The sequence below is a fragment of the Sprattus sprattus genome (assembly GCF_963457725.1).
Source record: "Sprattus sprattus genome assembly, chromosome: 9".
NCBI lineage: Eukaryota > Metazoa > Chordata > Actinopteri > Clupeiformes > Clupeidae > Sprattus > Sprattus sprattus.
The window spans coordinates 25,628,883-25,655,382 of record NC_137928.1 but is presented as its reverse complement, the minus strand read 5'-3'; the positions used below and the strand labels follow the sequence as shown (position 1 = coordinate 25,655,382).

At 44.8% G+C, this 26,500-nt stretch overlaps 1 protein-coding gene across 1 annotated transcript; it reads right to left on the bottom strand.

Moving 5' to 3' along the window:
- Positions 1-357: 357 nt before the first annotated feature.
- wdr62 (WD repeat domain 62) lies at positions 358-26,164 on the bottom strand. The gene is made up of 32 exons (XM_080844200.1): positions 25,831-26,164; positions 24,857-24,948; positions 24,673-24,735; positions 24,137-24,194; positions 23,032-23,202; positions 22,282-22,419; positions 21,978-22,160; positions 21,416-21,576; positions 20,781-20,970; positions 20,018-20,194; positions 19,026-19,195; positions 18,687-18,778; positions 18,292-18,417; positions 17,944-18,014; positions 17,501-17,622; positions 17,238-17,313; positions 16,922-17,033; positions 14,458-14,521; positions 14,171-14,293; positions 10,436-10,560; positions 10,049-10,110; positions 9,554-9,841; positions 8,484-8,638; positions 8,050-8,162; positions 7,616-7,756; positions 7,353-7,467; positions 6,661-6,784; positions 4,702-4,777; positions 3,878-4,021; positions 2,639-3,505; positions 2,150-2,244; positions 358-1,464 (listed from the first exon to the last, which is right to left on the bottom strand). The coding sequence occupies exons 1-32, from the start codon at positions 25,987-25,989 to the stop codon at positions 1,225-1,227; spliced, it is 4,893 nt and encodes a 1,630-aa protein (XP_080700326.1). The 5' UTR covers positions 25,990-26,164; the 3' UTR covers positions 358-1,224.
- Positions 26,165-26,500: the final 336 nt, after the last annotated feature.

Below are 26,500 nucleotides of genomic sequence, written 5' to 3'. Positions count from 1 at the left end.
TACAAATATTATTAGCAGTATTATTATTGTTATTATTAATAAATAAAATGTGATGGTCTTCAGAAGTCTTGTGTTTCTTACACATTTAAGATAAATCACTGTTAAAATAGGTGGGATACTCCCTATGCCCAAGCACTGGTCAATGTCAGCAGATGAAAGTTTAATATGTTTTAATATGTAAAGTGAAACTCTTGATGATCATCTCTTGTTAAGCCCATTTAAAAAAAGGAGAGGGGGTGAACAGTTATAGAACAACACCCTTTGAAGATGACAACTTATTTGACCTTTTAAAACTTCTCCACAGAGTGGACAGCTCAGGGCTTTTTGTGAGAGAGTAGTCCATTGATACATGACATCTTATAGAAAGGTATAAAACAATTTATTATCAAATTAAAAATGTAATGAAGGTTTTTAAAATAATACTGAACATATTTACATGTAATTTTTACACATGGAAACGAAAAAGATGACAAACAAGGATATCAGAGGATTGCACATTGATAATATTACAGACGAAAAGGAACTTTTCATATGACAAATAATACTGTTTAAACAAAACAAAACAAAAAACAAGATAAAACCATCTCTGTGCACCAGCATGCCCTGTGCCTAACTTGGCTGTTAGGATATGATATATGTAAGGTATACCAGAGGATGACCAGAAATACAAAAGAAAACAAAGGGTAACTCTAGGGTAACTAACCACTTGATTGAGAGGAAAACTCTGGTGCAGATCACAGGCCAAAACATATTGGTCAGCAGTGATTGAAAAATCCTCAGCTGGAGCTAGTATCCATTCATCTAAAAGGACTTTGTCTGATTCTAACTTGCAATGTAATAAAAGCCAGTGTAATATACTTAATTCGGCAAGTGTAAAAACCAAAACATTTTAAAAAGAAACCTTGGAAAAAGGACCACTCCTAAAATCCCAATGTTTGGTGTTTGTGAAGAAAGTACTTTTTCACCTTGGCCACATATGGACATACAAATATTAGGCAAATATCTTCGTTCAGTCAACATGTGTAAAAACAAACAAAAAAAGGTACATTAAAACTGTTTAAGGTGGCTGGTTGCTGTAAAGTGTTCACAGTAAATAGGAAGTCCCAGATTTGTGTGTGTATGTACTCCACACCCTCATGCATGTTAGAAACTGAAAGGCGAGCAGTAGGGCATTGATATCTGACGTGGATTTAAGGGGTGAGGGACTGGGACTGGTGAATGAGTTCAGTTGGTGTCCATCTTCTTCTCCGCCATCTGGAGCAGCAGCTCGGAGTAGCGCTCTAGCAGAGCCACGGCACGCTGGTCCTTCAGCTGGCGGCCGGGGGAGTCCTCTGGAGGAGGAAGAGGAGGTCGGGGCGAGGGGATGCAGACGGAGTCCAGCTCGTGACGCACCCCTACAAATGCCTCCTGCAGAATGGACAGCATCTGGGCCTCCTGATCTGGGAGGTCAGCCTGGGAGCAGAGCTGTGGAGGGGGAACAGACAGACAGCATTATATCTTACTATATCTTTACAGACTTCAATCTCATTTACCTGAAAGGTGCAGTCTGCCATTGTAATCCAAAACACTTTCAGTCCACTAACTCTCTGTTCTGTGTGTGCACTAAAAACATCAATACTGGCGTACATAGTCCTGGCTTTCTAAATAGGAAACAAAGTGGCTCGGACCATACACTATTCCAGCCAATCAGTATGCTGCTTCAAGGAGCATGTAAGGGAAAGGAGCTCTTTGATTGGCTGCTGAGCTCAAATGTCAACAGGCTTTTGCCAAAACTCGTGGCTTGTACCTTTACAACTGCTGTAAGAAATATTGACGTGTCAACGTCTACCAGACTTGGCCAGTAAGAGTCTGCCTTTCCCTTTTAGGTGTTGTGAAAGTTTCCTGATTCTTTAATGCAGCTAGAACATGTAGTCATTTCAGTTGTTTTTAACAGACCCAAAGTAAAGCAACTTTGCCTCTGAAATGGTCTCTATTCCTGTGAAGGTCATCTGAATGGTAAGTCCGTTAGCTTAATCATTCTCACACTCAAGTTACCTTACAGCATCACTATGTGCAGAACTCATCCTAGTATGACACAGGCACCGTTGTGCAGGCATTAGTGGAGAGTGGGTATTTCCCCTGAGACAAAGACCCTTGTGTTGGTGCTCACCTTGCTGTACAGACCCACGGCTCTCTTCATGGTGTGCCTCAGCTCGTTCACCATCTGGTTACACGTCTGCAAGGTCACAAACTCCACTGGATCAGCTAGAAGCCCAAAAGGAGTAACCAGTAACCAGATTAGTAGCCATTCGCCAGCGTTCAGACATGAGATAGCAATGCAACTCAAGACAGAGTACGTGTATCTGGAACATGACATCAAGAAAGAGCACTCTCAATTCCAATGACTTCTGTTCAGTCGTAAGACTACCTTAATCAAAGATCAATCAAACTGCAGGACTAACCCTGCCTACCTGACACCTAATCATTATTTTCCCTGTAAATGCATTGTATGTACCTTGAAATATTAGTACATTTCTGTAATACAAAGAATACCCAACATTTTTTTGGCTTAAATTCAGAGTACAAAATTAAACACTTTGCATGAAAATTGACAAGCCGCAGTACAGTGGGTCAAACCTCCCCCATCCGCCCTACTCACCTGAGTCCAATGGACTGGAGCATGACGCTGGGCAGTCTGGGAAAGACATGTTCTCCACGGCGGGAGATGCCACTGAACCGGGGAGGAAGTCGGCCTGCTGTGGCTGGACCTGGGGCTCCGATCTGGGGCATCCCTCTGCCGCTCCGGCTTGAGGGGGCTCTGGAGATGGGCAGTAGGCAGGGAGAGTCGTGGGGGGTATGGAGCCGAGAGGACAGCGGGGGGTCATGCTATCCTCAATGCCGCTGATGCGCCTCTTCCCTTCCTTTCCCAACGACCTCATCTCTGTTGGGGTCACCAGCGCCTGCCGGGCTGCGCCCTCTGGAGCGGTCCGCCGTCGGGATTTCTGGGATGCGGGAGACGAGCGGCCAGAGTTGCAACATTCGGAGACCGACAGATCCAGGCGGAGGGCTGCCCTAGCGCTGTGGTTGCCAGGAAACGCGCTCAAGGAGGCCGCAGTGGCCATGGGTGTGGAAGGGAGGCTGGCTGGACCTGTCTCAGAGGTGAATGCAGCGATGGTGGAAGAGGAGGCCAGAGGAGGAGGTGGTGGCAGGTTCTCCTTAAAGTCTCCGTGCTCCATGCTCAGGTCCTGGATGGAGGGGCCCCTGGGGCCCGAGGCTTTGGCTGGCTGGAAAGGCTCCTCCGTCGTGGGGCCTCTGGGGGCCTCCCCCTGAGCCCCTGTCCGGGACACCTTGGCACGGTAACTGGTGGTGGTGCTCATATAGCTCTGGTGAGAGGAGCGGAGCCCAGCATCCTTCTCTGATCCCGGGAGGGTGGGTTTGGGAGAGGGGCCGCTCAGTGTGTTTTGGGCTGATGAGGGGGCCATGTTCTCAATGTAGGACTGAGAGGAGAGGGTCTTGTCTGTTATCTCTGCAGGGAACAACAAAATAAACACATTTGCAAATCAACTCAAAAGAGGAGGAGAAGATAGGGGACTGTCATCTGGACATTTCTCATGCCTGATTGGTTGATCTACATGGTAAATGGCACCCACAGGCCCCCCGTACACCATAGGTAAAGGAACAAAACAGACCAGCCTCTTTGGCCAAAAGAGGAACCGTGAACAGAAAATTATGAAAAGGGTGCAAACCAAAATCACACAAAGACGCGTTACAGCGAGAGAAAGAAAATAAGAGTCTCAACCCCACTGTGACCTGATCTTATCATCATCTTGTGCAGCACCGTCAAACCCAGTCCAAAACACACACACACACACACACACACACACACACACACACACACCTCCCAGGGGGTTATTCCACCCAATGGCAGCTATGCTGTGGCGACTCAGCAGGGGGCGTGTCCGGCGTTGGGTGGGCGCCGAGTGCTGCTTCCTGGGCCCTGGTGGGCGGGACCTCAAGCTCCTCACCGCTTCAGCTTCATAGCCAATCAAACCATCAACACCGGCATTATTCCAAAATCATCAACAAAATGCCCCTACCCACAGGAATGAAGGCCCATCCAGCTACAGCATAGGTCAACCCCTGCCAAACCCTGTCCTGTGCATCTTCTGTCTGTCCCTGCTCCAAGAAAACCTGACTGAAGTCAGCGTTACTACAGGCCGACTGCTCTTGCTTAGCCAAATTAGATGGTCAGGCTAATCAGGACTGCTACTGAGGATTTAAGTCAAGTATGTTGAAGATGGGGGGGGGGGGGAATAAGAGTAGGACTGAGATCCACCCATCTGTGGGAAGATGGTTCCGAAAATTCTAATATCCAAAAGGTGTGTGATCCCCAAGTCAACACGGAGCCATAATTATACCCATGGAGTTCTGAGAATCAAACTAACAGGCTACCCACGTACCAGGCACCGTTTGAGGATGCCAATGACATCCTGAAAAATTCAGTCCTACATACACACAGAGATCTTTCTTTTCAGCTCAAACAATCTCACATAACGAGTGGTACAACAAAGAAACAAAAAAACTCTGCCTGCATTTCCACAGAAACAAAAACAAAAACTAATCTAATACTGTTGGCTGCCACAGATGACTCAGACCCAGCCTGCTACTGTACACTCACCAAACAAGTGGAGCAAGAAAGAAAAGACAACAGCCATGACTCACCTCGGCTCCTGCCTTCCTCAGGCACTGGGGGAAGGTCCACAGAACAGTCACTGACCTGCTGAGGCTTCACGGAGATCTGGGGCGCAAAGGGAACAAACCGTTTATGTTGAAATGTGATTACAGAGCAGAGCCTTAGGGCACAGATAATCTTAGTCTTACAGTTAGGTCCATAAATATTTGGACATTGACCCAATTTTCATCATGTTGGCTCTGTACACCACCACAATGGATTTGGAATGAAGCAATTCAAGATGTACTTTAAGTGCAGACTTTCAGCATTCATTTCAGGGTATTTACATCCAAATCAGGTGAACTGTGAATTACAACACATTTAATACAGGGGTTAAAGCAAAAAAAAATCCTGTGCCTGAACTTTTTTTGTATGTGGTTGAGTGCGAGGGGGTGTTTGGTCCTGTGGCGAGGACACATTTACAGGGTCAAAAAAACCAACAAAAAACATTTAGAAATGAATGATGGCAGATTATGGTGGGACTTTCGAAGCTGCAATCCCAAGAAGGTCAGCAATAGTACTCACTACAATATGGTACTAACACATGTAGCATTTACGATTTCTCTTGATATCAAGTATTGCTGCTAAGCTTTGTCCTTGGAAGATTTCAAGATGACCTACAATCATAAGGTGACATGTTATAAGGGTATGTGAAATTCAGTCAGTGGAAGAAGATTTGATTTGCAACCATTTCACTGAGAATATATATAAAAGGAAAGGGATCCACTTTTTAAACCGTTAAAGTGCAACAGTGAACTATAGATAATAATATTGCAACATTTCCATAATTAGGCTACTTTGTTCAAAAGAAATAATCGTAAATTAAAATATACATATTTTATTCTAGCATAGTTTTTTTTTCTAGTTTTTACTGCATTGTCATCTTCATTAAAGAAACGAACGAGGACATTGTCTATGTTGTTGTTGGTGGCTTCGTCGTCATTTAAGAAAAACATGCAGTTTTCTAGCTTTTCCGAAATACGTCTTTTGGTGTTATGCCGTGTGTTAAAATACCTGGCATGCTGATTGGATACTGACAGTTTAGTCAAAGCAATTTTGACTTCAGCTATTTTTTGGCATAAATTCAACAGGGGTTGGGCGAGTATGGAAGACAGATTGTGTTCTGCAATGAACGTACTCACGCGTATTTTCAAATTTTTAAAAGCGTTGCGTGTTGGATAGCGTGAACAGCCGCTCTATGAGCGGGGTCTAACTCATGAAGTGGAAGCACTGGAAGCACTTTTTCCCCGCTAGTTGCAAACAGTGGCTTTCTTGAGCACAAGAGAGCACCTGCTTCTCTTAACTTCTTACACCGGCTACCAAAAGGCTTACTGTCCTTCCCTATCTCTTCTATCCATGCCCAGCGCCATTTATTTTTCAATCCTTTATCAACTAGGAGGGCATCATCCCAAGGATTCTTGAATTTACTCTGCTTCGGTGTGACAGTATCTCTACTTTGGTCTCTACGTAGCATAGGGCAGAGCGATATAAAAAAAAGACGGTGCTGAAAGCACATTTTCACAAGACCCGCCCCAATCTACTTCTGATTGGCTAATAATGATATTTTGAGCGCCTGACAGTTGTGCTCCTTTCATATCATTGGCAGACGAACTCATAAACTCGAAAGTAATGGTGATGATATTGAGACGTGTGTTTAAAAAGAAAAAAATAATTATTATTTTAGACTTTTTTCCGCAGCCAAACGCCGCACACCAGAAATCCGGCACGGTGCCGGAATCCTTTAATCCCTGTTAATATGTGAACCCCCCCCTTTGGCTTAACATCAGTGAACTGTGGTTTTTGTCTGGTGTGCAGAACATTTGGTCATTAATGTCTTTTCATTGACTATACACAGCCCCCTAGAACCCAAATCCCCAAATGGCCAACATCATGTCTCCTAAGTATGAGTGCTCTCTGCTGAGTGGCCTGTCCAGGGGAGCGCTTCTTACCTGTGGGGTGTGGTGAGTGGGGGTGGGGGTGGGGGCGGGGGGGCTGCTGCTGGGGGACGACTCCTCTGTGATGCTGGGGGGCAGTACTGCAGACCGGGGGGCAGACACGCCACAACCCACACCTCTGAAAGGGCAGAGAGGACATCAGTGAACTTAGCGCCACTGAAGGAGAGCGTGTGTGCGTGTGTGTGTGTGTGTGTGTGTATATATATATACAGTGCCACTTGAAAGTATGTGAACCCCTTGAGCACTGAAGAGTTTTCTGTTGTTTTACACCCAAATATGTTTCACCGAATCTGTTACCTGCTTGACTTTACCAATTCAGCTGGGGGTTCACTTACTTTTGAAAATACACTAATTCCATGTTTCATTTAGCTTTTAGGCTACTCAAACAATTCCCTCTAAACAAGTACATGCAAATGATAAACATAAACCTGACATTTCATCTGTGGAAAATTGGTGATGAAAAAAATGAAAAATCATGGTAAAACAACAGAAAACTCTTAAGTGCTCAAGGGGTTCACATACTTTCAAGTGGCACTGTGTGATATATATATATATATATTTGTGCAGTCAGTCATGCATGTTTAAAAGGTCAGAGCTGGTGAACACTTTGCTTTCCTCCCCACAACACACTAATAGGCACAAAAGGGATCAGTACATGAGTGTGTGTGATTGTGTGTGTGACTGACCGCACGCGGTTCTGGAAGCGAGACAGGAAGCGTGTGGAGATGCTCAGACGCGGGTGGAGGAAGTTGCTGTCAGGCGCTGGCTGCAGGCTGCGGAGGTCGGTATCAAACTTCTCCGCTTTGGGACACACACACACAAACACACACATGAATATATAGACATATTTGCCCCGTGAACAGCACCTGACTGGGTGAGTGAGCAGACACACTTATGTGTATTCTTGCGTCAGCCGGACTCTGAGGGTAGAGCGAAGTTGAGAGCTCACCGTCATTGGCCAGGTTGTTGGCCAGCGTGTCGAAGTGCTGCCTCAGGAGCATCTCAGGCGCCTCCTCCTCGTCCTCGTCCTCCTCCACCCCGGAACTGCCCGTGGAGCTCACCTGACTCATGGAGTCCGTGTCTGCTGCATCTGCAGAGAGGACAGGAGACACACATGGAGAGAAGAGAGGATGAGACAAGATGTGAAAAGATGGATCGATGGATGGATGGATGGAGACGAGAAAGAAAAAGCAGATGAAGACATCATGGATGTTGTGCCAATTATGAAAGCTGATGGTTGAGAAGTAGAGAAACTATGGTGGACAACCCATGCCCTTTTCTGAACTTAGAGTAATACAGACTATGACCATGTGAGTCAATGTTAAACGTCTCTATGTTGGGGGCGGTGGTGCTGAGGAGAGGGGTCAGTAGGTAAGGACTCACGATCCATCGCCGGCTCCTGGTTGGACCCCCGGCTCTCCGCTGAGCCCACGCAACAAGCACTGTCTGGGCTCAGCTCCTCCCCTACTTCACATAAAGCCTTCACGTCAAAGTCACTGAGAAAGAGAACCAACACACACAGACACACACACACACACACACACACATATTTTTGAGTTGAGATTGAAACACAGTGCATAATATTGGTTCCCCCCCCCACTATGACCCTGGTGTTTGACAGTTCAACTGTACTTAGACAGTCGGAAACACGTGCAGCAATACAGAGACAATCAAGTCTGATTACATATTGATTCCACTATAAATGTGTCCTGCCAATTTGGAGAACATGCTGACTCGGTGCGGGTGGTTCTGTATGCATCTGGGTGTGAGTGTGTGGGAATAAGAGTGTGTGTGTGTGTGAGAATGTGTGTGTTTACCCATCTCCTCCTGTGAGTGTGGTGCTGTTGGCCGGGTACAGGATGTAGTCGCTCCTCTCCAGAGAGCTGCGTTCAGGGCCAAATAGCTCCTCCACGGCAGGCAGCGGCAAGGAGCCAGGCCTCTGGAAACCCGCCTCAAAGTGGCCGCTCAAGCTCTGCACACACACACACACACACACACACACACACACACACACACACACACACACACACACACACACAAGAGAGAGAGGAATACGGTGGATATTTAGTCACCCTTTAGTAACCTGTAGTAACCCATCCCAGAATACGCAAGAGCGAGGGTCAGCGATCTGGTTTCCGTGGTTACAGACATAGCGATGGGCTCCATTCACCTGTGGCCATAGGCGTCAGACTGGTGAAGACGGAGGTGCTGACTCGCTGCTGCTTTGCTGCAGTGAAACTGAAAGAGGGGGAGACAGATGAGGGGGGGAGTCTTTGCCCTTCATATCTTCTCTCTCTGTTTCTCCTGTCGCTGGCTGGCAAGTGCTCCCCCCACAAACACACACACACACACACACTCTCTGCACTTGCTTCTCCTTTTTCTCTGACCTCCCCCACTCCTGCCAAAAACCAGTGCCAGTTCCCTTTAAGTTTACACCACCAACCGTGTTTCAGAGGGGTGATCTCCGAGTCTCTCACATACACACAGCATGACTTAACTCTCTTCACTCTCTCTCTCTCTCTCTCCCCCCCTCTCCCTCATACAGACACCCACACAGTATGACTTCACTCAGGAGCTCGTTCTCAGTCACATGCTGTACGGGGTACGTGTGTGTGTGTGTGTGGAGTGTGGGAAAAGTGAGTCACCCAAATCAGATCACTCTCATGTGACTGGGTGAGGGGGTTACAGTGAAACAGCAGCAGTCGGTGAGTCCTGATGGGAGTCAGGAGGAGAGACCACTAAAGGCTGACACGTGGAAAATAATGTATGGATGGGTAGACTCTCAGTGGAGTCACAGGAAGCATGACAAATACACCAAACATCAATATTTAACATACCTCATGACACACACACACACACACACACACACACACGCACACAGACCCACCTTCTCATCCTCCTCCTCTTCTTCTTCCTCCTCCTCATCCATGAGGCTATCCAGGCTCTGGGGGTGGAAGTGAGAGTTGTCAGCCTCCTCTTCCTCCCCGTCTGCACTGTGTTCCCCGTCCAGTCTCTGGGGGCTTGGTGAGAGGGCCAGCTGCAAACTGCGTGTCTCCAGCAGCGAGCGAATGGCCTGGGGGTCCGACTGCTCCGCCCAGCGCCCCCGCGGCTGGTAGGGGCCCGCAGCAGGAGCAGCAGCAGCAGGGGCCAGGGGGTCAGCGGAGCTCATTGCAGCCTGGGTGGCATAAGAGGAGAGGGGGATTAAGGGAGAAGAAACAAGGAGAGAAGAAAGGAATAGAGCTGGGCGGAAAGAGAGGAGAGATGAAAATGAAGAGAGCAATTATTAAAGTCAGGGTCTGGGTCAAAAGGTACAGTCCCCTGGCATACTGTAATTATTTAGATACACGTTTGTTTACTTGTCCATCTTTCCCACAGTTCTCACCAGTTTGCGAGCCCACATAGGCAGTCTGCCATTGGTCTGCAGCAGCATGGAGTCACCAGGCTCTGAAACACAAGCAGGGATGTCCAACAGTTTAACAGCATCACTAACAAAAACATTACAGCTTTATAATAAAGTAATTCTCTACGTCGTAATACTTGAACAATTCACATTTAGGCCAGAATAATCTAGGAATAAAAATTCACCGTAGGCTAAAAGCCTCAAGAAGGCCAGGGGGAAGAACTATCAGAGATGTTCTGGTGACATCATTTCAGGGTCATATCAGTTAGCATTCCTTGCCGTTAGCCACTCCTAATGAAGTTTCTATTGACCCCAGAGAGTCTGTGTGGTCCGATCGGCGTTTCGTCAGCGCAACCTCTCTGCACTCACCCTGGTATGATTCAACCCTAGCTGGGGTGTGTGGCTCTTCGTCACACAATGCTGCATCCTCCTCTGCCTCGTCCTTCTCCTGGGCCACATCTAGTACTGCGGGCACCGTGATGTAGGTTTCTCTCCTGGACACACACACACACACACACACACACACACTTCTTTAAATCACTTGTATCGGTTGGGCTGATCACTGGTGCCTCAGATACCTCTAATAAGGTAAAACAATAGGCAGCACTGACTTTTAAGAGGCAACTACAAACATGTGGGGGGAATAAAGAACCCGATGTGGCACAACCATAAATATAACTATTGTAAGCTTTCACAAGGTAGGAGCAGCATTAGCCACCTCTGCATGAACCAGTAACTTGTAAATATGTAGAGGGAAACAGATGTATAACCACGGTCTCCAATTTAGCTCACCTGCGGAAGAAATGTTATTACTGCGGTATTCGAAGAATGCCATCTTGCGGTTTGTGCTAATACCACAACAAAACCCCTGTGTTTAATAACTTCCACAAAGGAGGTTATGTTTTCGTCGCAGTTTGTCTGTAAGCAGGATTTTGCAAAAACCATCAGCCTGATTGTCATGAAACTTGGGGGAAATTGTAGCATGGGCTAAGGAAGAACCCATTCGAATTTGAGCAAATCCAAATCACGGGAAATGGAGGTGTGCACTCTTCAAGGGCTCTTCTAGTTCATTAATTTATTGTTACTTGTTCCTTAATATGTTTAAGAACTAATAAATAAATAAAACAGGCAAACAAACCAAACATAATCAAAAAAGACTATTTCTGCATGGCATGTCTAGCTTGTCTATGAACGCTGCCATGATATGTCATTATTTATTGACTTTATTGGGTAATTATTATTAGGTTGCAGCAGTCGCTTATTGTTAAGGTCAATTCACAGTCCAGGCCACAAGTGCCTCTCGACAGAAAATTACGTCAGAGTCAACATTTGTGTCTGCTAGGGTGTCCCAGAGCTTTTTTTTAACACCTGAACTATGTTTAATGTTATATTCAAAATGTACATATTTAATTTCTGTTTTCCAAGCAATTAATTGTCAGTCGACCAGAAGGTTACGATGATGTGAAATGTTACGTGTGTGCTCAGTGAAAAAATTATAGACACCCATAGACATGACCACAGACAAAGCCACAGGCTACATGGGGATGGTAGCACTCTCTGATAAGAGTTAAAAATAGCTCCAGATAGCTTTTTTTTTATGCCACTAAACACACTGTAACAGTTCATTTAAACTGCTTACTTACGAAGTCATCATGAACACACTGGGCATGTTTCTTCCCCCTTACGGCAATTAACTACCCAAGTATGAGCCAAGTCAGGAATAGCACGTAGGGAAAAAAAAAAACAGGCTTCAGATGACTGGCTCTTTTCCAAAACCACTGGTCACAAAAATGAAACTAATACAGGTTTAATCTAGATGAACGTGGCCGTGATCATAAACACTGGAACACCAGTGGGGGTGGGAATCTCTTTTCTCCGATTCAGAGGTCAACGATTCGATTCTAACCCGGTTATCGATTCTTACCCGATTATCGATTATCAATTCTAAAACGATAAAACGATTATCGATGAATCTCGATTTTTAAAACATTTGAGTTTGCTACTCAGTCTCAAATCACTGTCTACTTTGTGTTTGATAATTAAAGAAAATCAACAGATGAATTACCTTCTCTTTTTTTTATTAGAGAAAAAGCTTTTCCTTTCACAATTATGATTTTCTATGAACAATGCAATAATCGATGCAGCTTGCATTTCAACACGAAATGAATGTGTAAAAAAAAAATATAATAATAATTTTAAAAAAATCGATTATGAACTTTTCTGAATCGAGACAGAATCGTTCTAGAGACAATCGAGAGAAATTGAAAAATGCAATTTTTTTTCCCACCCCTAAACACCAGATTATGTTTATACCAGCAGAACACAGACTCAAGGAGACAAAAGGAAGCTAAAATTTGAGTTACAGTGCCTTAATACGTTTCAAGCTTCAGCAGCTGGTATGGGAGAGACTCTGCATACAACAACTGTTGCCTGGGTTCTTCACCAATCAAAGCTTCATGGAAGAGAGCCACTGTTGAAAAAAAAGCTCCACTTTGGTCTTATCAAACCACAGAACCTTCTTCCACTTGACCATGGAGACTCCCACATGCCTTTTGGCGAACTGTAGTCGATACTTTTTTTCAACAGTGGCTCTCTCCATAAAGCTTTGATTGGTGAAGAACCCAGGCAACAGTTGTATGCAGAGTTTCTGCTGAAGCTTGAAAGAGTAGTCATAGGTCTATTGGTGGCCTCTCTTACTACTCTCCTTCTTGCACGGTCACTCAGTTTGTGAGGACTGCCTGATCTAGGCAGATTTACACATGTGCCATAATCCATCCATTTCTTGATGATGGATTTAACAGAATTCCAGGGGATGTTTAGTGCCTTGGACATTTTTTTGTGATTTGACTTATACTTTTCAACAACCTTTTCTCTGAGTTGCTTAGAGTGATCTTGGGTCTTCATGCTGTGACAATAGCCAGGAATACTGATTACTGAATACTGACCAGTGATTGGACCTTCCAGACACAGGTGTCGTTATACTACAATCACTTGAGACACATTCACTCCACACAGATCCCCATTTCACTAATTGTGAGACTTCTAGCACCAATTGGCTGGACCTCTGATGAATTAAGTCAGTCTATTTTAAAGGGGGTGAATACTTATGCAATCTCTTATTTTTATTACATATTTTTATTTCATTTACATAACTGTGTAGAAATCTGTTTTCACTTTGACATTAAAGAGGGCATTTTTGTGAATTTATTTGTCCAAAAAGCAAACTTATATTGACCATGGCTGATTTATAAAAGCAATAAAAGGGTAAAACATCCAAGGGGGTAAATACTTATGCAAGGCACTGTACATATATGCACTGAATAGGACGATCAAGGGGACAACAGATATGATACTGTCCCAAACAATGGTATGTATGTGTTATTGTTTAGCCTAAATGCACGTATCGTAGCCTACTGTTGTTTATCTGTAACATTTTAGTTGGCTAGGTTTCTTTGTCCAGAATGGATCATAAAGAAGTTGACTATGGCTCTAAGACGAAAATTTGGTATTACATTTGAAGAGAAGGTGTATGCTGAAGAACATTGGGGAGAAAAGCAGTTTGACATTGACCTGAGACGAATTTGATACGGGAAGAAGCAAAATAATGAACTGAATGCAGCCAAGTAGACCAGATCCCGACTAGCAGGTGGAGGTAGGAAGAAAGTTAGTTAGGAAACCAGCCTCGACGAATGGATTTTTTCATTCCGCAATAAGCATAATAGAGTGTCTAGAAAAATGATTAACAAACAAAGCTTTGGAAATCTTTTCCTCTGTGACTGACAGTGGAGACCATAACTTCTATGTTTATTGTTACGTTGACACTGCACCTAAAGCGCTACGCAATATGCAGGAAATGTTGAACGCATGCAATGAATGATATTAGCCTACTGTAATTATGCCCATTATTTGATTTAAATACCGGTAATAAAAGGATATAACAGAAGGTAAGTAAGTAATAAAGGCCTGCCCCAAATAAAGGCCGGTGCGCTGTGCAGCCTAAGTAAATAAAAGCCCCGGCCACTATTTGAGGATTTACGGTAAGCAGATAGCTGCAGACCAACTGAGTGTGTATTGTGTGGGTGAGTGTGTATGTGTGTGTCTAACCGCAGTGCGTGCTGTTCACTGGCAGCACATGTGTTCCTGAGGCCATCCTTCTCCCTCTTCTCCGCCAGCCTCTTCCTCATGGCGTTTGTCATCTGGGAGTCCAAGCGCCACACAAACACACAGCTACACGCACAAACACACAGGAAAAACATACATCAAAAGTTTGACTGATTTCAGTGGTTTTCCCCCAAAGTTTAAGGTGATTCATGCGACTAATGATTGAGTGCATTTGATTACATCATGTAAAAAGACAATGTCCATAAATTCTGACGGACTCCCTTGCTCACCTGTCCCCAGACACAGTGATGAGGTGCCTGCAGTCCTGACTGAACCTCATGCCAGTCACGATTTCTGAAGAGCGAGAGAGAGACACATAAAAAAAACGGAGTATAGAACAAGTTCATAAATCACCTGAACGTTTATTTGTCGTTAACAAGGGAACGGAGAGCATGTTCTTAATCCCACTGTGTAACAAAAAAAACATCCAAAAGATTCTTGTGCTTTGTAGAAATTGAAGTCAAGAGATTTGTTTTGTTCAGCGCCTACATCTCTTTAATAAGCTCTTCCCTATTGGGTTTCAGGAAAAATCACACACTAGATGCCCAATCCTCCCACACCCACAGTATTTTATAAATGTGTCTGAGGTCACCAACACCAGTGGCGGACCTAGTCATTTGGGGGCCTAAGGCGAAAACATAGCCAGGGGCCCTCTTCATCCGTCCTTTTAATGCAAAAAAAAAGGGCCACCTCAAAGCAGGGGCGGACTGGGGGGAAAAAGTGGCCCGGGAGTTGTCTGTCAGAGCGGCCCACTTAATATACGGCGCGTTGCCCGCTCAATGTATGCAAAATACCCATACACTTAACATAATTTTGGATGATTACAAAGAAATAACATTATATATGTTTTTTAATAACATTTGGATCCACAAATTTGCCTGGATGGACACATGGAATAAAATGATACTGGCTATTGTAACACTCCAAGGAAGGTAGGGCCTATAGTTTGCTAGATGAATATGCTTAACTCTGGGCTAGTATCAGATGGTTAGGCCTATATGTATAACTACAGAGCCTTTAGGAATAAATGTCAGCAGAGAAAGAGTACACAATTTTTTTGATAATGATTAGGGCGACCTACATTAAGCAATATCATTTTTTTTGTAGGCTGATTAACTCATACAGCAATACCTTTTTGTATAGTAGATGGCAGCACACAATCAAAATATTTCCCCTCTACCTACATAGCTACAGTAGCTAGTTATATGGAAGAAAGTTGCATTCAGGAGCCTTCATAAGCAAACATGATTTGGCTCCGCATTAAATTATCCCACTTTTTCATTATCCACATGTCTCAAATGTTGTATGATGCAACATAGCTTTACAGGACACATAAATGTCCAGTAACAACGTAAAGAAGGGGGCAACATATAAGTCAAAACCAACTATATTTATTGACTGATCTCGAAAGTATTGGCTTACAAAAGCTAACTAAGTCTTCACAAAGAAAATAACTCAGTGTTAGGGCAAAAAGCGAACATTCACACTGTACAACCTGAAAAGTGACAGCGGTAGCCTACAAATAAAGAAATACAGACCGCGTTAGCCACTTCACAGCGTGCTAGCCATGATTTTCTTTCGTTCCAATTCTTGGATGTAGGGTTCCACCCTTTATAGAAACCTGTTGAATCGATACATTTGGTGTAGGAAGTCCTAATTGTTTTGCTGTCAATTTATCTTAATTAGTACGCCGACAGAGAAAAAAAATCTCCTTTTCCTGAAAGCAGTTCGTCGCCACAATCGCCCTTAAGGTCCGCCGCCACTGGTTTGAACTTTGTTGTAGAAATGAACAGAACAGAACATACGATGGGGTGTAAACATCAGTGGTAATGGTAGTGTTGCATGCTGGGTGTGTGATTATGTGTGTGTGTGTGTAGGGGTGTTAAAGGTGTCTACGAGCGAGACATGCAAGTATTAGGCTAGAGTGATTAACATTTAATAACAAATAAACATAGTAAGACTGACGGAGGAGATTAGAAAATAGTAAGACAATAGTAACCATGAGTGTGAATACAGGTCACTAGGAGTAGTATAAATAGCAGACAGTGAATCCCGTTGGTTATCATGACAGGTATATAATGTATTCGCTTAAGCAAGGAAAACTGTCGCAACCGACGATATCTGCGGGAGGGCCGGTTGGTTATGGACTTAGGCCGTCCCATCAGTGCCTGGGTGGGCAATTTATCGTGGGCTTTCTGCTGGGTGAGGGCCTAAGGCAGTTGCCTAGTTCGCCTTAATGGTAGGTCCGCCACTGACCAACACGACCTTATTAAAGCCATCAACCTTGAATGTAAACACAAGGTCAAGTTCATCCAAGCCATTTCTCTGAACAATAGAAACATGATTTCTAAAAGACACCATGTGCTTGACCAGAGGCTTTTGGCCTCAAACTCTTTTGTGTCGTGGCGCCAGGTTAGATTTTCCATGCCATGCATCCAGCAAAACGTGGTGTGCACCTCCGAACTATGAGCTAAGCAAATCCAAAACAAACAAAGGATGAACACATACGTACCTATATGAATTAGCCACACACGGCCAGAACTCACTCGCAGCATGGAGAGTGAGAAAGCTATATATTTGGATACTTGTTTGTTTACAGTCAATCTTTCCGGATTGTATTTATTAATTTGTTTAAACTGTGAGACTGTTGGACAGACAGATCAGATTGAGGGTGTAGAGAAAAGTGGGGCGTACCAGAGTGCCCAAACAGGCCGGCCACACACTCTCCAGACTCGTAGTCAAAGATGCTGATGTTCTTGTCAGAGCAGCTGGTGGCCAGGTAAATTCCAGAGGGATCCATCTGAACCTGTGGAGAGAAACAGACGCAGTCTCTACGTTACCCATCTGCATCACTGCTCGAGAAATCACACTCTACTGACGTCACTGTGAGGAACGCAAGTCAAAATACAGACAGGAAAATAGACCTAAACTCTGCATTCAACATGCCATCACCACACACACACACACACACACAGACACACACACACACACACACACACACACAACTTGCCTTCAGCAGAGTACCTTCTTCACTGAGGGAGCCCTTGAAGCACCTCATCATCTTGCCACTCTTGATGTTGTACACTCTGTACAGAGGACACAAACAGCAAACATGTCCACACAGAAAAAAATAGGACGGTTCGATAAAGCCTGTTCTATTTGAAATTTTGCCGAATAGACTGATCTACCAGTCAATCCATCCATCCACCATCACAATTCCAATCATTTGAGCAGAAGACCGACAGACAGTCAGAAACAGACAGAGAGCCATACCTGACGTTGCGGTCCTGACAGGCAATGGCTGCCTGTGTGCCTGTGGCATCCAGGTCCATGTCGTAGAGGGTGGTTTTCTCTGCCACGTAGTGGGTACGGGCAAAGGACATCCCCTCCGCTGTCTGCCGGGCAGAAGCACACAACCAGAGACAAAGCACATTCAGAAAGCTACAACAAACAAATGTACTTGGCAGATACTCTTAGCAAGAAACGGAAGCAACTAAAGATGTTAGAGATGCACTTTCATCTAAACTGGTTAGAATGCTGCCTATTCGTGGAATTTTCCAGCCATTCATTTTTTCAAAGCTTCGAAATCTCCACCAGTGTCTAACTTTAACTTTGACCTGACCCACAGCTTGGACTTTCTTTATCCTAGACCTGGTATGTAAACACGATGTGCTTCAGTTACAAACAAACAAACACACACACACACACACACCTACCTGCTCGGCTGTGCGGAAGTATATGCTCTTATCAGCCCCACAGCTCACCATGTTCACATCTGAACCCTCACCTACACACACACACACACAGTAAAAGTAAGTCTGTGTTACTATTGCACAATAACATGTATTGAGGGGGAACAGAATGGGGCCTGTTTTGAGATACAGTGTGTTAATCACATGTAAGGACATGTCCTCAGGGACAGTAAAGAGGTAAGCAAAGAATGCATGGTCTTTCTGAGGCAGAGAGAGATAGAAGGAGAGGGGGATAGACAGAAGGGCAGGGAGAGTGAGAGTGGGGGAGGGAGAATGGAGAGAGTGCGGTGGGGCACACGCGCGCACACACACCGGAAAACTTGATGGCAGTGATGGAGGCCGAGTGGTCGTAGACGGTCTGCTCCAGGCTGTAGCTGTTCTCCATGTTGAAGATGTGGATGAGGCGGTCACGGCTGGCCGAGGCGAGCAGACGCAGACCTGACACACAACAGCGACAGGTCACGTCACGTAACCCTCAGATACGAGGAGACAATAAACGTCACAGTGGACTGCAGAACAGAAATAAGAATGCCTGGGGACATTCATTTTAAGAACGTTCATTTCAAGTGTACTTTATTTAATGCGAATCACTTAAGGCCATCTGGTGTTATTCTGCAATAATGAACCCCATCCAATAAACAAGTTTGAGGATTCCAATTTGGCAACACAACTTTCGTCAGTGGATTTACAAAAGAGTCTTTACAGACCCGTGTCAGTGGGTGAGAACTCCAGACACAGGACCTCTGAGTCATGGGCCACGATCTTGGCGATCTCATCCAGGAACTGCAGCTCAAAGATCCTGCCAAGAGATTAGGCCACCGAGGCAGCCAGTGAGTAGCAGGTTGAGGAAGTCGGGTTCAGACAGCTTCAGTGAGTGCACACACACCAAAAGAGATTCATGAAGAGAAAGGAGCACCATACAGGTGCTATGAAGAACACAAGTAAAGCAATGGTGGGTATGTGTAAATGTAACATTTTGGTGCGAAGGTGAAAAAAATATGTGTGTGTGTGTGTGTGTGTGTAATATATATATATACATATCTCACCGCAGGCTGCCATTGCGGTCTCCGGCGGCGAGGTGCTGGCCATCTGGACTGATGCCCAGAACCCTGATGCCTGATTTGCCGTCTAGTGATCCCCCTTCTGCCCGCTCGCCTGCCCGCTCAGTTTGCAAGTGCTGAGTGTCCTCCCCCACATACACGATCCTCATCAGGTCCTGACAACACACACACACACACACACACACACACACACACAGTCATTAATAGGCCGATAAAGCATTTGATTACACAAAAAACTATATTTATCTAATTTTGGTAGCCACCCACCACCCGCCGAGCTAACGCTAATCATATACAACTACTGCTAAATATCAGGGAAAGTGATCAAGTGCAACGTGTCAAAACTAAGAAGCACACAACAGCAGAAAAACAACTCATAGGCGTTTTACACTCTCAGCTTTGCTGTCATATCCGATCAAGTCAACTCTGACAGCTGGGTTCTTACTGTCTCCGTGAAGCAGGGCATGTCCTTGACTATTACTGGCGGACAGACACATGCATTGCACACACACACACACACACACCAATGCTAGAGGGCATCTCAGTTTGTGTCCTAGTGTATACAGAAACTCAGGCTTCTTTCTCACTTTTTATTGATCCAATGTTTTGAGGCATGGATGCATGTACATTTGTGTATGTGAGTGAGTGTGTGTTTGTCTTTCTATGTACAGTATGCTTACTCATATGTGTGTTTATGTCTACATACCTATGTATGTATGAAAATGAAATTGCATCATGATCTTCAAATATTCAACGATTTACAAATGTTTTTTTTTTCCATCCACAAACATCCTCCTTACTGTCTTATAAGTACATACCTGTGTCTGCAAGAATGTGTCAATGTGCATGTAGATCTGTGTGTCTACATATATATATATATATATATATATATATATATATATATATATATATGGTCAGTTTGTGTGTCTCTTGCATGGCTTTGGATGCTGCAGTGTCTGTGTCTCTCTTGCACGTACATTGCTGTAGACGTTGCGGCGCAGGCTGGTGGGCAGGCCGTGGCCCTGGATGGAGCCTTGGCTGGAGCCCTGCTGGGGGTCCAGGAGCCACAGGCGGATGGTGTTGTCAGACGAGCAGGTGAGGAATGAGTTGGGGGGCAGGCAGGCTGCAGACGGGGCCTCCACCTCAGGGTACGTCTGCAACAAAACAGGAGTGAACACACACACACACACACACACACACACACACACACACACACACACACACACACACACACACACACACACACACACACACACACACACTCTAGTTCTTTCACCACGCCCAAAAAACTGACAGCTAGAGGACCAATTCTATAATTTTCATAAAAAGGGTACTGGATTTAAACTTTAAAACTACCCCATAAAATCCGAACCAGGTAGACCGGGGAATGTAAAATTAAGATGGTTACAATGATAGCCCTTTTCCACCAACATAGAATGGGTTCTGGAACCGGTTCTGTTGAGGATTCTTTAAACCTTGGTGACATCTAACGAACCATCCCGCGAGCTAGCGAGTAACGTCATCATGGCTCTAGCTGCGAACCAACTTTTCAAGTCCTGAACCAGTTAGTTTTTAGTTCAAAAAGCTCAGAACAGTTCGAAATTTGGCGTGGATGGGAGATTCGGTAGCACAACAGAACCCGTTCCCCGTTGGTGGAAAAGGAGTATCAGAGTTAGGCCTTCCTGAATGGGACCGAATGGTTGCCCATTTTTCCCTTTCCCTGATCCGAGCTGAACACACCTCCAAGCTCCACACACAGCCGCTGTGGTAGAGGGCCGAGTAGACCTTCCCCACGTTCCTGATGTCGCGCAAGTCCCACACATACACACTGTGGTCATTATACACACAGGTCAGATGCCTAGCAACAGGGTCAAAGGTTAAGGCCAGCATGTCTGGGTACTTTGCGCTCTGGTCTGTAGTGAACAAGTGCCTAAAGAGTGAGAGAGAGAGAGAGAGAGAAAAAAAAGCAATACTTAATGACAAATCACCTAAAATTGTTCCATAAAAAACTAATCAAAATGGATAGTCACATGCTGCCTAAAAGGACTATGAGTCATACACTAAACTCTGCAAGCTGAGGTCATTATTTTAAAAATAAATAAATAACTAACTAAATAAAGCCCCCACAAGTTCTGTTTCTCACCAGGCGCACAAGTCTGCTCAACCTGCCTGGAGGGCCATGTGATGTCTACTTGCAGGCAGAGTGCACTTGATTTTCTTTATGTTTACACACAGGCATGTATTACACATTTACATTGCCATTTGGAGCACAAGGGTACCTGAATGTCTACTATGTGTGTGTGGCTGGTCGAATGCCCTTTGTGATGTCCATGCCATGCCAAGGCTGTGTGTGTGTGTGTGTGTGTGTGTCTCACCCTGGCTGGATGCCCTGGGTGATATCCACTCCGAGGCGGTGTGGGCGGTGCAGAGTGGTGATGAAGTGCAGGTCTTGAGGGCGGAACACTCGCACCAACCCGTCAGCACACCCACAGAACACATAGTTCTCACTCACAGACAGACACCCCGCTGAGGAAGTCTGAGAGAGAAAGGGAGAGAGGGAGAGAGAGAGAGAGGAAGAGATTGGATGCAAAACTAAATCTGTGTGGACAACAAGTCTGAGAAGAACATTGTAAATGGCATTAGTATATCTGACCACCACTGTATCCTGTGTCAAACACTTCAACAGAAGACCTGGGGGGTATTCCAAGTACATGGTTTAGTAACTCAAGAATTAAACCCCCTAATAGAAGAGTAATCTGATCTGCCATCAGTATAACTATTGATATTTAGTCACTTTAACTCCTGAAAATAGCGTTATAGTATATAACAATACTAATCAATAAACAAAGGTTTTGTCACTATGTTGTCCTGTCGGCTGTACCATAACTGGAATGAAGGAGGAAGGGCTTAGGTTCAATCTAGGGGTGTTAATCCTACCTTGAGGTCAACGCAGGACTCCAGCTGCCTCTTGTCGTTGAACAGGCACAGCAGGCCCGTGTGAGTGATGGAGTAGGTGCTGCCCGCCATGGTGCCACGCCCGCATGCCAGGCCGCAGAACGTGCTGTTTCGTTGTTCTCCCAGCAACCCTGAGCGGCCAATCAGGGGCACCGTGCTGTTCACCTAGGGGGTGGGAGCAGAACATCTACTGAGTGAGTTTGCCCTAAGAGCACTTGATTTATATTATCTGAAAGCCAATGGCATGCATTGCAATGTCTTGCTGAAGGGCATGTTGGCATAGTACCCGTCTCTCTTTGGAGGCATCCAGGTACCAGAATTTTACGTGTCTGTTGCCAGCGGTGACAAAGTAGCTGTTGTCCTCAGAGAAGGAGACAGACAGCACTCGACTGGAGACCTTGTTTGACGCGATAACAGTCCCCTTCTGCATAGAAACACACACATGGACAAACACACAGTCACATAGTGAGTGCTGGTTGATCTTATGAAACCTTGCAAACACATTTCTTCAGTAAATGATTCTGTTATACTGCTCAGACAATCTTAGATTAAACTGATCAATACTAAAAGGTACCAACTGCCTCAGAAATAGCTCATATCTCATAGGATAAAACAAATAATACATCACTTCTCCTGGACATTGATATCAGGCTCAAAATCAAACAACCTAACCAGCCACGTTTTCACAACAGTTAATATACAATATCTATTATGTATAATAGTTATTAAACAGTACATTTCCACAACAGTTAATCAACCAATCTCTATCCGGGGCTGGGGGTGTTCATGCCCTGGGCTCTGTCAAGCACCTTCAAACAATTGCATTGATTGTTTATTATTGTTTATCTGCTTCTTACTACACAATTCACATTCACTTAAAACGATTGAATGAACAGATTTCAGAAGAAATGTATGCAGACAAAAGAGGCTAAACATAAACCCCCTTCATCCATGTCAACATGTACAGTTCAGGACATCTATGCTTAACCCTGATTGGCTGGGCAGATGTCATGAGACGGGTATGTGCTCCACTTACCCTCCACTCCCACACGCTGACGGTCTGGTCGTGCTGGTATCCCACGGAGACGATATAGCTGCCGCTGGTGGAGAACGCCACGCAGGCGACCCCATACTTGTGACACTGGACCTCTGCCACCTGTGCCCGTTCTGCCACGTCCCACACGCGCACACATGGCATGTGCCCACTCTGTGTGTGTGTGTGTGTGAGTGTGTGTGTGTGAGAGAGAAACCAAAAGAAGAACATAAGTGGGGGGTGGGGGAGTTGAGGAACTTGTCAGGGCAGGACATCTTTGACTCTCCAGACAGTCATATAAGGACACAAACACACACCCACACACACACACACACACACACACACACACAAAGAAAGAACACAAACAAACAACCCTAAAGTCAATACAGTGCTTTGTTGAGTATATAGGTCAGAATGCAAAGTCTGACACATCTTGTGCTTATTTCTGCACATCAGCCCAGCAAACCCTTTTGTTTACTTCAGCTGACTAACAGGGCTGGATGAGAGAAAGAGGGGGAAGGGGATCCTTGGAACCCATAACCAGTGCACACATGAGTACATGTGTTTACAAACTCCATTTAAGAGGCTTTGCACTTCTCGTACTCTGCAAAAGGATTATGTGGGGGAATTAGAAGGGGGACCTTGTATGTTGCTTGTCATACAACACCAGCATAGCAACAAACACACGCCTGCCTCATAGACCAAACTGTTTGTTTGTGCGTGTGTGTTTGTGTGTGTGTGTGTGGTTTAAAAACCCTGCATGTTGGTACAACAACTTCCCCACCACCAACCCACCTCTCCATGGCAACAGCTACAGACCACATCAGAACACAACAACAACTGGTAGCCTAGCGCCCTGGCCCATAACTGTGACCTACGGCTGTGCAGAAAGCACTTATCCTCCTTCAAAGTCACTTGTCTCGCCATCTCACATCACTGGTGATTATAGGCATATGCATGTGTGCATGTTGACCCCGGTCAATCAATCACTGATAGACTTGTCTGCCCTCTTGTACACAAACACGGGGGAGAACATGCAGTGCATGTAGGGTTTTTTTTAGGATCTTTTTTCTTTCTGTGGATTTTAGGAATGATTCCAAGTACTTACCTCACCAGTGACCAGATATTTTCCATCCTGAGAAAAGGCCAAGGCAGAGAAGGTTTTCCTGTGTAACACACAAACGCACACACACACACACACACACACGCACACACACACACACACACACAAACCTTAATATTCAAGGCTGCAATCTGGCATCGGAGTAAAAATAGCATGGTACTAATTCATTTTGTGGACATTTCAAAATATAGCCTCACATGGAAAAGGCCTGGGAGAATCTAAATATTACTTTTTGTGTGACAAGAAGGAATATGCAGCGAATCCCTTGTGATGGCTAGCAAGATAACCTTCCCTATAACCTGGTACAGCTGGCAGCAGCTACTCTCCTTCAGACCCATGAGGGGAAACCTGTGTTTACAGGAGCCTGCGAGTGATGTTGATTGGACTAGCATTCATCCAAGAGGACCACCTTGTAATTAATAGGGCTTAGAAGAGAAAAGGGGCTAACCATAGAATTACAGGAGTAACCTTCTTTCTGGAGACCTTTGCATGCAGAGTTAAACACGCACACAGATGCTTACCGAGATGTATTGAGAATATGACTCTGCTTATTCTTCTTCGGGTGCAGAATGACAACAACGCACCTGTGATTAAAAAAATATATAAAATCTAAGTGTTCAGGGAACAAGGAAAGGCTTTCATTCAAGGGTCTCAAACACAATTTAAATTATTTAGCAAAGCTGAAATTCAGCATAGAGCTATTACCCTGCTGGATACGCGACCAAACCCGTGTTGGGGTCACAGGCCAGACCACTACTGCTAGCTGTAGTGATGCCTAGAACTTTCTCCAGGACCACCTAAAATGACAGACACAGTTATTACAATCTGCTCTACTAAGACCACCACCATAAAGTCATCTCATTCTTGTTGCTTCGAGGTTCGCCTCATACAGGCTTGTCCTTGTCATCATCTCATTTTGCACTGACGATTTGGAGCTCGCCCGGCATTCCCTAACAGTGAAGAAGCAGCAAGCAGGTGCGGCAAATGCAGCGCCAGAAATATAAGGGAAATATGAGCTCTGCTATTGGACCAGGAATTGTCCCCATTTGCGACCCACCTGTGCCCCTAAGCTACTACTATGCGCCCGTTTGTTTTTTAGTTAAGTCAGGTAGTTAGTGGATTAAACAGGCCGCGAGTGTGGCCGCTCTAAGCCAAAGGCTTCTCATCTAAAAGGCCTTTTCCAGTTCTGAAAGGTGTTGCAAAATTACAAATTCTGAATGCAATACCGGAGACTGGGCTACACAGGTCCTCCCAAAGGAACCTGATTGAGGAACGATGGGTCTTTCCATAACGTTTTATAACAAGCTTATGTCAGGAGTGACTTCCAGTGCAGTTCAGTGAGGTTTCAAGGCATAGCGTTACCAGGAGTCTGTCAGCGGGCTGACATAAAGTGTAGAAGCAAAATAAGGCTAGCACTATTACCTTCTGTAAACCAAACCTAGGGATACGCACACTGAAATGAAAGCAGGTCTGCTTTAAATAACGTTAATCAAGTCCATTCAGAGTGTTAGAGACATATTAGAACTCCAAGCTCTTTGCATGCAACTTGACGTCAACCATATGAGGTAAGCTTTAAAAGAAACAAAACAAAAAAATCAGGAAATACATTGTTTGTAACACCATCACTCAGCCGTATCTGAATTCGCAATAGCATTGGGGAAAAACCGAAAGTTACATACCCGATTGTGAATATTTCTTCTGTGAGACTGGCGAGATTTCCGTTTCAAGTGTGTAACGTTAACATTTGATGCAGAGTTGTTATTGCTTGCTTTCTTCACTGTGTTGGTCACGTTAAAATTGGCATTAAAGCCTCCGCCAAACTGCGATGTTTCCGCCATGGTGTCTTTGCAGACACAAATAAGACAAAAACCCGGAATGCCTTGTTGGCCCGACGATAGTTGTCGGTGCCCTCACACGCTCTTACTTTTTCAGGAAGACAACTTAGTTTCTTGAAGGGAATACAAAGTTAGCATTTGCTAACAGTTTTTAAGCAGTATGGATATCCGAAGCTAACAGGGTTTGACTGCCCACAGATAACTTGGCTAGCTGCCGTCAACATAAAACAATCATCCAAATGAAATTTGCAACTGGAAACTCTTCTGTAGATGTGCTATCCAGCTCAACATGAGACGCTATCCAAATGGTGAGCTCCAGAAGAAAGTTAGGTATGCAGTTCGATATGCCAACAAATATGTAGTGCTAAAATAACTTCAACACCCTCCGACTTTCCCACTGTCCTTAAACTCTTCGGAAAACTCCTACGGCAAGTCTAAGGTAAACTTAACTTCAGCCGTCAACGACGTTGTTGCGGTGAATCAGCGGCACACATTTTCAAACATACACCGCCCT